A 15750-nucleotide genomic window follows, 5' to 3' on the forward strand; every position below is an offset into this window, starting at 1 on the left:
AAATGTTCAGTTAACCTATCCAGAAAATACCAATGTAATGCTGTTTGAATATCTAAAACATCAATGAAATCTGAAGGGGTGTACAGTTTCATTACCAGGTGGGCTTTCTCCTTGATCATGAAAAATCGCTGAAGTACATCAGTTCCTGCAAATACAGCCCATTAAAGACTATGGGTTAAAACAGTTTAGGTCTTGCTACTGGTTTTGTACCTATTTAATTTGAAAACATCTATAGGCTAGAAGCACAAAACTAAGAAAACTGCTGTTGACTGTTGTCAAGTAAACAGGCATCAAATGAAACTTGTATTCTACTACCAAAATATCAGTTTAGTTCATATCATCCATTGGAACAAAGCTTAGAACAGTACCGATTTCTAGTGCTTTCTTCACTCCACAAGATAACTGCAAGAAAGGTTTAAACACAGCAAAAATTAAACTTTCCTAAACATTACTGAAAACATTAACACTGGCTTATACCCCTAAAGCTACTTAAAGCACAGTTGTGCAAGATAACCTAAAGCTATAGGAGATGCATCTTGCCAAGGTTTTCGGCAAAGACACCAGTGTACTAAAGGCTTTGAGCACCTTCCCTTGCACATCATACGCTGGCTTAAGCGTGGGAGCTGCTGGTATAAATATGTACAAGTACAAAACTTCAAGCTTTTTTGCCGTAAGGAGGGAGGCTGATGTGCATTTAATAGGCAAGTGTCATATTAGAAAGAGACCAAAAGTGACTAGCACCCCCATCCATCCATTGGAGACCGAAAAAGGGGGAAAAGGAGTTGGTGCTGCCAACAGTGATCTATTTGAGCATCTATCATCATTCTAAGTTAACTTACACAAAAGGGGTCAATCTTATAGTGCATCATGAATGTGCATAGTGACCAAATTCGGGCTTTAGAGACCACCAATTTTTAAAAGGCCTCAGAATTTGAAACATCTCTTATGGAGTGAGCCTTGACCTTCTGAGGGGGCTTTTTCCCATTATAAGAACAGAAATGAATAACTAGACAGCCATCTGGAAATACATGGCTTGGAAAATGGCTGTCCCTTCTTTCTTGCCTTCAAAAGGAACTAGGAGTTTGAGATCCTGAAATCTTTTGTTTTGTCAGATAGTATCCGATTTGCCTGTAGACATGTAAGGTGTATAGAACTCACTCCCCCTGTTAAGTTCAGGGAAAGATACAGGAAGTGAATAGATTGAATAAAGGTAAGACTCAGTATCAACTTTAGGCATGAAGGTAGGATTGGTTCCAAGACTCACCCAGTTTTTACAGCAAATCAAAAGGGCCAAGAAAACACAAGGGCTTGCAACTCAAATGGTCTTCTAAGTAAGAAGTTTCAGGAAGAACTAGCTGCAGGTATAAATTTAGACTGAGTCAGCTTTTCTAATACAATATCAAGATCCCAGGGTTGAGCTGTTTCCTAGGTGGTCTAATATGCAAACTCTTTTCAGGAACTGTATGACATACTTAGAACAAGGAGGAAAGGGGGGGTCCAAATAGCAGACAAGCAGAAATGAAAGATGCTCTTCGCCAGAAGTGTAATAGGTCTGACTTGAGCAATTCAGTTACTTGAGAATCACCCAATACTTGTTCTATTACAGGACCAACTAGAAAATCTCTCTTCTATTTTGCTAAATATGATTTCTTGGCAGCAAATTTTTATCTCCTTTAATAACTGCTGTGTGCGTTCTGGAGAGAGCTGCCTAAACAGATCAAAAAAACAATCATCCACTCAGGTACAGGTTAAAAAAATTGAGGTGGATGACTGATCCTTTGTCTTAACTGCTCCACTCTGAGGAAGACAGGAGAACAAATGTTGCCCGAGTCAAGGGGTTACCAGAAGTATCTTTGGAGAGTCCTGTAATCCTTAGCAAGACTCAGTCATAGGATGGGTGAAAGGTAAAGAACACTCACATCCATAGGAAGGAAAAAAAACATCTATTTTCTGGCCCAAATGCAAGGAATTCTGACAAAAAACTGCCATAACTGTCTGCTGTGAATGGAGGCAAACTTATCCACTTGGGGAGTTCCCCACAGGTGGCAAATTACCTGGAAGACCTATGGCTGCAACATTCATTCATCCTGGATTTGCTCAGCAAGTCTGCAATTGTACTCTTCTCCAATGGAATGTAGGTTGCCTGAAGGGAGAGATTATTCTGAGGTGCCAGCTCCCAGCTGAACATGACTAGTCTGCACAGAAGCAGAGACTTCGCTCCCCCCCACCCTGTCTATGTACTATACAGCTATGGCATAGTCTGTTAAGATCAAACAGTGGTCCCTTTTGCCGGGAGGGCAGTTTCTCAAGGTATCAAAGTCCAGAGCATTTGTTGTGACCGAGTAGGAATTGGGGAGGAGGGGACCTGGGTTCTGATGAATTTGCTTGGGCTACCAGATAAGTTCTCTTATGATGAATTCCAAGATATAGAAAATGTTGGCGTTAGTGCGAGACCAATATCATGAACCACTGAATTTACCTTTTGGCTAAAGGAACCATGAGGATGGAAATCATGTACTTAGAACTCTGACCAAGTCCCTTGCTGTGGAGCAAGATATAGGAAATGAAATCATAAAATAAATGGCTAGGGTATCAAGAAAAAACAGCCACAATGAAATGCGGACATTGGTTTATACAAGAGTTTGGTCAACCATTGTTTTGGTTCTACAATTATAGAAAGAAAACTTACTTGAATTTTTTTCCCCCCACTGATCGTGGTCATCCTACATTCCAAAAAAGAAGGATTGCAAAAGGATAGATGGTCCATTTATCGAAAACTGTAAATGACGAAGAAACATTCAGTAGAGAGATGGACATTTTAATTGGTATGTTTCAGGAGAGAAGTCACCCTTTAAACTTGTTAAACAAAATTAGGATGGAGATTACTGATGTTAGAAAGACTAGATGTATGCCTATTATGAAAAAAAAAACAGTGGGACTGTGAGAAGGTACACACAGGTCCACCTACATTGCCATCAAAAGTGGAGAAAACAGGTTAGGTGGTGAGTCCCCTACAACCGTGATGCCCCAAGCCCTCATAAAAATTAAAAAAAATGCATGGAATTCAATTTTTACCCCTGAAATTGGAGACCGTCTGGGAGGGTCTCCACAGGTAGTTTATGGCAAGGGATGAAATATAAATGGTTGGAAGGGAACCATGAGATGCAAGTGGCATCCCATAGATCTCAGATGGGTAAATTGGGCCTTGCAAATACTGTTAAGCATATTAATGATGAGCAGTATGTGAGCAGTATGTGATGGTAGTTCATTATGAGAGGGTGCTTGCCTGTCCAGGTCATGTTAACTATAATACTAAGATGATAATTTATTTAGCAACTTGTATGGCATGTCAATCATTTTATATAGGTATAGCCATTAGACACCTTAAGGCAGGATTGGAAATCATGTGAGGGACAAAGAAAGTACAGTTGCGTACCTACCATAAATAAGAAAAAGACACAAACAGAACCACAGGCACTAACACACTCCAGTTGTAAGAGGCAATTCCTCTCGATGGTGAAACAGTACAAAGTCAATTCCAAGACAACTGCTGCCAAATGATAAAATCCACACACTGTAATCCGTTAACGTTTAATCACATCCGTTTTCGTACAACTTCATCAGAATACATTAAAATCATACCCTCATCATTACTAGTATTTTTTGGACACTACCTAGTTCTTGGTTACCTACCATAAATGTAGATGTTAGAGTGTATTCACTGTTGCAGTCATTACACTTGGGTTATCCTGCTGGCAGGCTACCCGCAGTCGGCCTGAATTCCAAAGTCCTGGTCTGGCGTCGGTTGCTGTTGCCTCTTCCCTGACGTCAGTGCACCAGGGGTATAAAAGATGCAGCCAACGCCATTTTCTTCAGTTTTTCTTGTCCCAGATGTCAGGTGCCCCCAAAAGGGTAGGCTAAAAATTCTGCTCATAAAAAAGCATGCACTAACATAAACATTACCTTCATCTACAAGCAAATACACCACATAGGTTGTATAGAATAGAGAAGTACAGATAAGTCCCAGCAATGAAAGGGGGATGGTGGGAGGGTAACTTGGACTGCAACAGTGAATACACTCTAGCATCTACATTCATGGTAGGTACACTACTGTACTATGTTCATCGTGTTTCACTGTTGCAGTGATTACACTTGGGTTGAATCCCAAAGCTGAGGTTGGGTGGCTGGGCCTAAATAGAATTAGGAGTGGCTATGAGGCCCTGCAGAACTGCAGTGGCAAAGCCTGCTCTGGATTTAGAGTAAAGAGGTAAGTGGTAGTGCTTTCTAAAAAAGTGTGCACTGAAGTCCAAGTTGCAGCCTCCAAAATGTCCTTGGTACTCCTCTGAGGAAGGCTGCTGCTCTTGTTGAATGTGGCCTAATGCCTTTAGGCACTGATTTGCCATGTTGTGAATAGCAGAAACGAATGCAGTGGCCTATCCATTTTGAAATAGTCTGCTTTGAAATAGCTTTTCCTTGCGATCCTGCAGCATATGCCACTGAGAGTTGGTCAGTCTTTCTGAAAGCTTTAGTTTTGTCCAAGTAGAAGCATAGCTGTCTGTGTATGTCCAAAGAATGCAGAAGTCTCTCCCCCTTATTCTGTGGGTTTGGATAAAAGGTGGGCAAATGAATGGTTTGGTTAAGAGCCACACTGGACACTACTTTAAGGCATAAATGTTGGGTTTGTCCTTAGAGAAACCCTGTCCAGATGGAAAAATAATAAAAAGGTTCCAAAGCCATTAGTGCCTGTAACTGAGACTCTTCTTGCTGAAGTTATTGCTAGGAGCAGAATGGTTTTCCATGATAAGTATTTTACCTTAGCTGTATTGGCTGGCTCAAAAGAAGGCAGTGTGAGCCTTTCCAAGACAAAATTGAGGTTTCATGCAGGTATTGGAGCTCTCCTTGGAGGTCTTATGTTTTTGGCCCCTCTGAGGTACTGCCTTAGCAGTGGATGTGAAAAAATAGGTGGGTCCGTATTGTAATGAGCTGAAATGGCAGAGGCATGGATCTTAATTGATGAGAAGGATAGGCTTTTGTCCAGCATCTCAGTTAGGTATTGTAAAAATCTGGGGAATATTTGGTACAAGCGTGTCCATTCCTTGTGCCTGGATCCAAGCACAGAAGATTTTCTGGTGCTGGGCCTCCTGGCCTCCAAAATAACATCCATAACTGCTTTAGAGAGAGGTGTGTTCTGAATGGTTGCATTATCCGCCATGCAGCCAGATTTAGGGTTCTAAGTTGGCTGTGCAGGATCTGATTGTTTTGTTGGGTCAGTAAATGAGAAATTTGAGGTAATGTCCAGGCTGGGCCTTGAGACAAGCTCTTTAGGATTTGGTACCAGTGCTGGCATGGCCAGTCTGGGGCAATCAGTATCATTTTTGGCTTCTCTTGTCTGACCTTTAGGAGTACCTTGGGGAGGAGAGGCAGTGGAGCAAAGGCATATACTGTAAGGGTTTTCCAGCTGAATGATAGGGCATCCACTTTCCATGCTTGCTTGTGATAAGTCCTTGTGCAGAATCTCTGTAGTTGGCAGTTGTGAGGGGAGGCAAATAGATCTATGTCTGGGCATCCCCATTTCATTGTTATCATGCTGAAGATTTGTGGATCTAGTTTCCACTCATGAGGATCCATGAGGTTTCTGCTTAGTTCGTCTGCCAGAGTATTTCTCTCCTGGCAGAAATTGTGCTTGCAGGTGTACTTAAGTTAATGCTGTGTTCCACAAAGTCATGGCTTGTCTGCAGAGGGGGTAGGAATGTGTGCCTCCTTGCTTGTTTATGTACCACATGACTATAGTATTGTCCATCTTTATCAGCAGTTGTCCTGGACGAAGTAGATCCTTTAAGGCCGTCAGGGCATTCTGTACAGCTAGCATCTCTTTTTGATTGATATGAAGATGCATTTGGCTTTCGGGCCATGCGCCCTGAATACATTTTCCTGCCATGTGGGCCCCCCCAGGCATAATCTGATGCATCTGTTAGTGTCTGCCTGGCTGTGGGTAAAGTGAATGGCTGTCGCTTGTTGTGGTGACAGGCCTGTGCCCACCATCGAAACTCCTGTTGCAGGCAGGGAATGAGGGTAATTAATGTTTCCAGGCTGTGGCAATGTTGAGTCCAAACACTTTTTAGATACCATTGTAGTTGCATATGGAATTAGCAGAATGCAGGATGCCATGAAGCCCAAAGCCTGCAGAATTTTTCTTGCAGATAACTGGGTCTTTTGTTGCCATCATTTCGAAGTAAGAAGTCAGTTGCCTTTGTCTGGCGTGAGATAAGCCATCTGGGCAGTTTTATTTAAGCTTGCACCCAGGAATATTATCTCTTTAGAGGGTACCAGTTTTGATTTTTCGTTCACTGTGTACCCTAGGCAAATTAGTAATCTCTTTACAAACGCCAGATGCTTCAGTAGAATGTCCTTGTTCTCTGCTTGAATAAGGCAGTCGTCCAAGTAAGGATATATTTGTATTCCTCTGTCTGCAAAATGCAATTACTGGTGCCAGGCATTTTGTGATGACTCTGGGCGCAGTAGATAAGCCAAAGAGCAGTGCAGAGAATTGGTAGTGCATTGAACCAGCTATGAATCTGAGGTATCTTCTGCAAGATTGTCTGATTGGGACATGCAGGTATGCCTCTGAGGTCCAAAGTTACAAGCCAAGCCTTCTTGCCCAGCATGGGCAGAAGCTGCTGCAGAGTCAACATTTTGAATTTTGGAACATCCAGAAAAGTGTTTAGAATAGACAGGTCCAGTACTGGTCTCCAGGCTTTGTCCTTTCTGGGTACCAAGAAAAGTCTTGAGTAAAATCCTAGTCCCTGCTCTTGCTGTGGTACTTGCTGAATAGCCCTCATGTCCATGAGGGATGAAACTTGTTTTTGTGCCTCTGCCCACTGATTGTGTCAGGTCTGGCATACCTTTGGTCTTTGGAAGGGTGTGAAAGTGGAACCTGTAGCCCCGAGACACTATATTCAAGACCCATTTGTACTGGGTGATCATGTGCCAATTTTGTGAAAAAAGTTCTAGTTTCCCCCCTAAGGGTGCTGCCAAAAGATAAGTGCTTGGCATTGGCAGAGGAAAGTCATTGGGGCTGTTTCCTATATGGCTGTGATTCTCCAATTTTGGAGGTAGAAGCACCCCATTGTTTAGGCCTGTATGAGCCTTGGGGCTGGGATCTGCCTCTACAGCGTCAGCATCTGCCTCTGTGGCCTGTCTGACACTGGAAAGGACCAGTTCTTAGAAGGTCAGTTCCTGCTAAATCTGGGTGGCTGTACTTGTAGGAAATCCTTAACTGTCTGCATAGATTTCGCTTTATCCTCAATTTTCTTCAACACCTCTTCTGCCTTAACACCGAACAAAGTATCATGCTGTAACGGAGCATCCAATAATTTTGCTTTAACATGATCAGGCAGATTCTGTTCCTTTAACCAAGCATGCCTTCTAATGACAGAACCCGTAACAGCGGCCCTGCAAGAGGCCTCCAGTGAATCAAAACCACATTGCAAAGTATGCTTTCCCACTTGTTCAGCTGCATGCAATAAATCCTGCATTTCCTTGTTATCAGAACATTCAGAATTTGTCAACATTTTCTGTTTTAGCAGTGACATTAAGTATTGCTGATATTTAAGCACATGAAACTGACAATTTAAAGCCCTTACAGTCAAGGTAGCAGAAGTGTAAACTTTTTTCCCCCCATCTGTCCAGTGCCCTAGAATCCCTATCAGAGGGGACAGGGTTTTTTGCAGTGGAAACCATGACCCCTTTGGGACCCTGAGATAGTTACTGGGTCAGCAGCAGGGTTTTTATATAGAAATTTATGAGAGTCTGGAACCCTGTAGTATCTGTCTGGCTTAACAGGTGCAGGGGGTAAAGAGTCAGGAGACAGGCCGGACTCTGAAAATAAATCATCTACAATGTCTAGAACAGGTGGAATAGCTAGAGGTCTGTGCTGAGGTAGTAAAAGAAAGTCTGAGCCTTTTCTTAGATTCTGAGTAATCTTGGCTCTCCCAGTGAAAATGCTCCCTCATGGTATGCAGGGTTTCCCCAAAAGAATAATCCTCAGGAGGAGAGGCTGAAGGAATAGATTCTTTAGCATCAGAATCCTCATAGGGAGGAAGAGAGTATCCCTGTTCAGAAGAGGAGTCAGAGGAAATGGAAACCTGATCAGAAGAGAGTCATATTCTGTCTCTTGCCTAGGCCTCTTATCAGGAGGGGGATGAGAACCTCTGATCAAAGTAATTAGGTCTTCGGCCATTTTAAGCATCTGTTTCTTAGGCATGGAAGTCTGTCCAGGAGAATGCTGTACTTGTTTCTTTGTCTTTAGAGCTGTTTTAGTCTTTGCCTTTGAAGCTGAGGTTGGCTTGACATATAACTGTGTAGGTCTGAAAACACCCTCAGAAGCCGATGCCTGCTCAGCGGCTCCAGACCCATCTGAGGGAATAGTTTCAGAGTGTCCAATACCTTGAGTATTCAGAGGCCTAGTAGGCTCCACATGGGAGTCGGAAGCGGCCTGTAGCTCTGAGGTAGTGGGCATCAGGGGCTGTGAAAGCTCCTCACTGAGAACCACAGACTGGCCTAGCGGAGGCCTCGTCGTCGGTTTTGGACCTCGGATGCCTGTCCTTTTCCTTGCGCTTTTTATAAACTCTGATCGTCTGCTGGTCCGATGGCATTATATAATTAAATCTTCGGCCAAAGTAATGAAAGGCAAAATCGTACCGACGCTTAGTGTGTTGGTTAAATCTAGCACAAAACAGACAGCTAGCAACGTCGTGGTCAGGGCCTAGGCAAGGAATACAGTAAGAATGAAAATTCTTATGAGGTATTTGCTTCCCACAAGAAATTTGTTAACTTTTTCTGACATCGGTCTGGAGCAAGAAAAAAGTTTCCCCAACGGGGTACTTAGCTTTAATGAAGACTTCGGATCTGAAATTCGATTTTGAAAATCTCAGGAGTCAGACGACCGGCACTTGCGAACTGCTTTTGCTTCGGGCACCGCGCGGCAAGAAAGACTGGAAAAAATGGCGTTGGCTGCATCTTTTATACCCTTGGCGCACTGACGTCAGGGGAGAGGTGACCGCAACCGACGCCGGACCAGGACTTTGGAATTCAGGCCGACTGCGAGTAGCCTGCCAGCAAGATAACGCAAGTGTAATGACTGCAACAGTGAAACACGATGAAAATCAAGATGACAACCAATGCACTTTACATGCATTCAGCAGAATGTGCCAATTTTAAAAGAAGGATTTTATTTTTTTGTGGTGGACAGGATTATGTATGGGGGGTTGATTTTGAAAGCCTAATGGAACACAGAAGCTGTTTGGCAGCTAAGATTGAATGCTATGTTAAAAAAACAGGATTAAGTATGGATACACTTAATTATGTGCAGGTACAGTTTAGATGGTATTCCATTTCAATATGAATTTTGCAATTTACAGGTGGGAAAGTATGTTACGTTCTTTATGACATTCTTTTTCATTACACAGTTTTTTATTACACATTTTATATACATTTGTTTCTGCTATAACGTACATTTAAGATGCATTTTTGATTACCAGTTTTAAATTTCAGCACTACTACTTGATTTCATGAAGGTAAGTTCTCATTGGTTGCCGTTGCGATGTTTTGTGTATGGGAACTTATTTAAATGAAGTTTAAATTTTCCTATGTAACTCTGATGAAGCTTTGTAGTAGCAGGGTGAAAGCGCTAAGTTGGGTCATTAAAGTTTTGGTTTTACAAGTATTTCATTGTGGCTGTTTGTCTGGATACTATAGCCATTTATTTCATTTCATGTTTTCAGTTCTTGTGCTGCCAAGTTGGTGGAGGGTATAGGAACTGCTGATGGTAGAAGGGAAAATTCTCTCGCTCTCTGGAAGGAGCTGGGCTACCATCGCAGAGGTGTCTAAAAGGCATCCTAGGAAGATTAACTTGTGAAACAGGACCAGGGAAGAATTTTGCTGGTTTACACCTGAAACCTTAACTGCAGAATAGGTTAATGGAGAACTGAAATAATGTTAAATTGCCTCATTCTGGCTGCTTCTGCCCAAGGCAATCATCCAGGTAGGGGTAAATATGAATTCCCCTGACGTCTGCAGAAGACAATGCCATTTGTTAATATCCTTAGAGTGATGGATAGTCCAAATGGCATAGATGTACACTTGAGTAAACCCGAAAACAAAGCATCTTAACACCTGGGATGTGTAGACTGTTCACCATGAACAAGTAAACCATGGGTGGTCAAAGAAAAGGCACTGCAAGATTTACACTTTGGAACTATGATAAAGATAGGTTCGTGGAGGCCAGTGTTGAATATTTCTTCTTTGGTACAGAAGAATCCTTGAATAGAAACCTTTTTCCTGCTAGGAAAGGCAAAGAGGTTCTATTACACCTACTGATATTCTATCTATTATAATTTTGGGAAATACGTACATCTGATTCTTTTGGGGAAGACAGGATTCCTAACTGTAGAGGGAGAGATGCCCATTGCAATTTGTAGCCATGCTGAATTACTTTCAGCACCCAAGAATCTGATTCTCCATCTCCAGATATACAAGGAATGAGGACAGATTGTCTACTAGTTTGGGAGGATGGCTAGGGGTGGGGAGGAAGTAGGAGAATGAGGACCAAAGGTAGTTATGCATTTCCATTATGCACACGGTATCACTGTGTCATATGCACATTTGAGTGTTTTATAACCTGGGAAGCCATGATTGACAGACTGGTTTTAAATGTAGAAGCAGGAAGGTTAACTGCACATGGTTGCATATCAGCAAAAATAGAAAGTGACTATTTTGCCATGTGATTAGCAGTTAATTGTTTTAAAAACCAGTGATGAAGATGTGTGTTTGTATGTGTAATAGTCTTCTCATACCTGTCAAAAGCCTTGCTGTCTTTTTTCATTACGGACAGGGTTAGAAGCAGCTATGGGTTAGAACCACTACCCCATTCATATGGATTATAGATTGTTAGCAAGTATTTCCAAAGAGAAGCCTATGGAGTCTGGCACCAGAACATGTAGAAGTAGTGTTAAAATCAACATCTTCTAAAGCCTCCAATTCTGGGGTAATAGTCAAGAGATTTGGAAATTCCACTCTCAACAGGTCATACTTTTTTGTTCCACTGAAACGTTTCTTCCCTTACATTTGAAGAAGTCTTTCACTCTACAAATGGTGCAAGAAATTTCTTCACTTGGGGAATCGGATTTTAATTCACAGGGAGATGGGGGAGGAGAGCCAAAGATGCACAGTGGAGATCTTCCTCTTCAGAGTTTAGGACCATCGCCTCTTCAGGGGAAGGGGATCTCATCCTCAGCCTGGGTAGAGGCACAAGTGAAATACTGTGGAGACTTGCAATGCCCTGTAAAGTCCCTGGGCAAAATGTTATACCAGTCTTTCTGGGAGCCCTTTTGGAGGGGGTTGAAAGGAAAGGGGCAAATGTGTTGGGACTTCGAAGTCTGCAATCTGATGGTTTTAGATGAATCAGACCTCCGTTAAGGGCACATCAACCTCCTCCCTTCAAGAACAGTTCTCTCATACCAAAAAAAAAGTTCTCAACAGGGTGTTTAGTGTTTTTTTCCAGATTGTCACAAAATGACTGCAGATACTTAAGCTAAGATGATTATGATGAGACATCTGAAAGAGTCCATATGTCCCATTTATACCAGCATGTGACTGTGCTTAAGCAGTTGCACAATGCGTGAGGAAGGCACCCAAAGCTTCAGTATACTGTCCAGATAGCCTACATCTTTAAGTGTTATGCTGCTGCAGAATGATCTAGTGATGGGCATCAAGCTTCAGCAATTTCAGAGCTCATTCTCATTCCTGATTGCAAAAACATGGCAATCCATCCTTTTAATAAAAAAGTATGGTACATCTATTTCAAACTAGTCAAATCAAGTGCTTCTAGAACAGTAGTATTGCTTAAAGTATGGATTAACAATTTATCCTTCAAACCATCTACTTGTCTATGTGAAACACTAGCAATAACATTTTAATTCTTAACGTTAACACCTTCAACATTCACTACAGTAAATTAACTTCTACTCCTACTACCCACAATTATTACTCCTCCCCAATACCCATGTTCTCATTTACAGCCAACCCCTCTCTTGTATATAATGTAAATAGTAGAGTCAATACTGCAGATTAAGTAAACTATTTTCTGTTTAAAACATTTTTGTCAATCTTTGCATACCTGTTATTTTGATATGGGCAAACTTGTAAACATTTGAACAAATTAATTCAGTTCAACTGCAACATTTTCAAAATGTCACAACTAATGTGACTATTTCTAACCTTTCAAGGCAATCCAGTTGGTTCCATTTGCAATCAACATCTGTTGATTTGTTGCCAGCTCAAATTTTATTAAGCGTACAATTTTTTTTTTCATCATACCCCATAGATGAACCCGAAAATGGTCCGGTTGGATCAGTGTTCTACCCTAGTGGAATTCATAAAAACGAGTCTTTGCCAAACTTGCACATGCATCCCAGAATAAATGCCATAAAATTTCATAAAAAAATATATTGCAGACTTTCAAAACACACACCTATACAAAAAGGTGCATAATCTAAAACAGTCAACTAATTCAAAGAACGCTAGACTGGATTTAGAACAGAACATTATTAAACTAAGGAAAATAATGAGAATACATATCACACTGCCATCCATTGATGCTCCCCTTCCAATGAACACTGCCTACCAACCTTTTTATTCACTTCTGCCATGCAAAGTTGTAAACCAAGAAGCATATCATTTGCTCCATATAGTGTAGTCCTTTCATATTCAGATCTCTTCCGACATTCCCTTCTGAAAATCCTGACCAGATCCAAGATATTCTTTTGTAATAATTCCATATTTCTGTGAAGAGAAAAGGGAACATTTATAAAATCTTAATTCATTTACAGTACCCCCCTCCTGCTGCTTTCCTCCTAGTTAACAAAAATTTCCATTGTTTTAGTAATGCTCCCAGACTTTTTTCCTCCATACTTACTAACAACCTCAAGACTCCACTTTATTGGACAGCACAATCTTACCTGTCAGCACTAACGTGGTGAACAGCAATACATTTGTATTAAACTGCTAACTAGTACCAGCTTGCTCTTTCTGTACAAGACAGGCTGTGTTCTATTGTTAAGCTACCATCCATCATATAGTATCTACATAAACTCTCTCTATATAAAAATACTATATTATAGCAGCAAGCAAACCTCGGCACAAAAAAAAAAATAAAATAAAAACCACCTTTAACACAAACACAAAAACTCTCACACATACATATTTATTTTCTATACATTACACTTTAATGCATATGCAAAGTAACACTACTCATCAGAGATGGTGCCATTTCAGCAGTGTCTTTCCACTTTTCCACAGGCAATTTCACAAAATGCAGTAGTAGTTAAATGAAAACCATAAGCACCATGGCTAATGCCTGATGAGCCGTCACGGTTTTCATGGGCAGCATCATCTGTCTCAAAATGAAATTTGACTAATTACAACCCCTTTGAAGTCCCTGCCAAACAACCCCCAGCACTTACTTTCTGCAGTTGTAGGGTAAGGAATGTCAACACATGCCTTCCAATAAAGTCTGCTCTTCAGCAGCATTGCTTTATACTTTCGTTATGAAATTGCAAAGAGTATGCATGTCTCAGAGTATGACAAAAAGCCACAAAATGTCAAACTCGCCATGCTTTGTTATTTCAGTATAAAAAACACCATCTTCTGCATATTTCTTACGTGGGTAAAAGCTCAGCGCATGTCTTATCCTGTTCCTTAACCAGCTTACTCCCACCTAAAAATTACTACAAGATACCAGAAACCCTAACTGATGCAATCAAAATCGGTATGCTACCATATGCACATCCATAATTAAACATTAAAAACTATGTGCCTGATCCAATACCTGGAAGCAGGCCACTGGTCCCACTCCAAATAAGAAGGCCCTCCCACAGACTGATTAAATTTTCCAAACACTGGGAAAAGTGATAGAATAAAACCTCAAGAACTTAATTCAGACAGACACAGAAAGCCTCCTTTTAATTCAGACACAAAAAGCCTCCTTTTCCCCATTAATTAAACAAGTATAGTAATGTAAAAAGGTACAGTTTCCATGATTACCATTGAAAATATTTTTGATAGGATGATTGCTACTGTCAGTGAAGGCTTCAGTCTATGCAACTTATCTTGATTTGGATAAAGTGTTTGGCACTATACTCCATGACTGAATTGCACATAAATTTATGGGTCTATATTAGAATAATCGAAAGATGTAAACACCGAATGTTTAAATGTCGAACTGTATTCAGCGAAAGCTGAAAACAACGAACACACACACACACACACACACACACACACACACACACACACACACACACACACACACCAAACAAACAGCAATCCTCACACATACACCTAAAATCTTACACCTAACCCTACACTAAACTATACACACACCACTAACTATCCATTTACCTTAATCCAAACCCTAAACCTAAGGTCCTATCTCGCACTCACCCGCGCCTTAACCCTAACTAACCCTCACGTCCACACAATCACACACTTACCTGACCTGCGCCCTAACCCTAACTCGCCTAACCCACCCTAACCCTCACATCCACATAATCGCACACATACCCAACCCGCACCCTAACCCTAACTACCCTAATCCACACTCAAAATTGCACACTTACCTGAACCCAACCCGTAACTTTCCACCACAGTGCTGAAAATACCAAAGCAACAGAAATGGACAACCGAACTCTTTCCCTAGGAAAAACTTCGGTTTTCTGTTGCTTCGATATTTTCAGCTTTCGCTGAATACAGTTCGACATTTAAACATTCGGAGTTTACATCTTTCGATATTCTAATATAGACCCAAATTTATTTGCATTAGTTTACCGGGATGGTCCAACTCGGCCAGAAGTGCCCATTTTCAGTGGAGTCTCTGGGAGAAAGGCTTCACATACATACAAGACACTTCATATACAATGCAGAATTTACATTAATAAAGACATTTAGTACATAATTAGCTGCTTGTACAATTGGTGAAAAAAAACAGTACGCAAGTAATCATTCTTAAATCAAAGATATTATGCAACCAATACAGAGTATTGAGAGACAGTATTTAGATCTCTATAAATTTAGGGATCTTAAGGTAAAAGAAGCTATAATAACTTGGGTCTAGAACTGGCTACATAGTCACATACAGGTAAGAACAGATGGACTGCTATCCTCACAATGGCCTGTCAGCAACAGTGTCTCAAAGGGCTCTGTACTGTGTCCACTTTTTGGCATTAGCATCTTTTTCTCAGATATGAAGACTGACTCCAAATGTTTGACTCACTAACTGTACAGATGACTGCAAGCTTTTGAGCATTGCCCTTAACCCTGTTGACATTACTTCCCCTTCAAAAAGTATTACACGTTGAATACAAAAGGTACAGTACAGATGACTGTCGATATAAAAAAAATAGAGTATTCTGCAATCCTACCCCTGCTTTAGATACTAACGTCAACAGCCAAGTTGACAAAAACAGTAAGAGATCTTCAAGTCTTTGTACATAATGACCTTTCAATGATACCTATATAGGTGCTATCAAGTCAACAGCTGTGCCAAGAATTAACAGTCACCCCTTTATATGGTTCTTAACAGGCCAATTACAGAATACTGTACCTTGAGCTGTAAATGAATATCGGTTGTACTTTCTCCATTTGCAAACACTTCCTCAAAGAGGATTGAAAGGATTCAAAGTCTGTCATAAAGCAAAA

General features: G+C 41.0%; 1 protein-coding gene across 1 annotated transcript in view; it reads right to left on the reverse strand.

Moving 5' to 3' along the window:
• LOC122814932 (PARP1 binding protein) overlaps window positions 1-15750 on the reverse strand; it is a 929076-nt gene that overhangs the window by 802056 nt on the left and 111270 nt on the right. The window contains exon 2 of the mRNA XM_044087194.1: window positions 12687-12840. Coding sequence (XP_043943129.1) covers window positions 12687-12836 — 150 coding nt within the window. The 5' untranslated portion in view covers window positions 12837-12840. The remainder of the gene's footprint in view (window positions 1-12686; window positions 12841-15750) is intronic.

The sequence above is a fragment of the Protopterus annectens genome, chromosome 11.part0, assembly GCF_019279795.1.
Source record: "Protopterus annectens isolate FY-2018-M chromosome 11.part0, PAN1.0, whole genome shotgun sequence".
Lineage (NCBI taxonomy): Eukaryota > Metazoa > Chordata > Ceratodontiformes > Protopteridae > Protopterus > Protopterus annectens.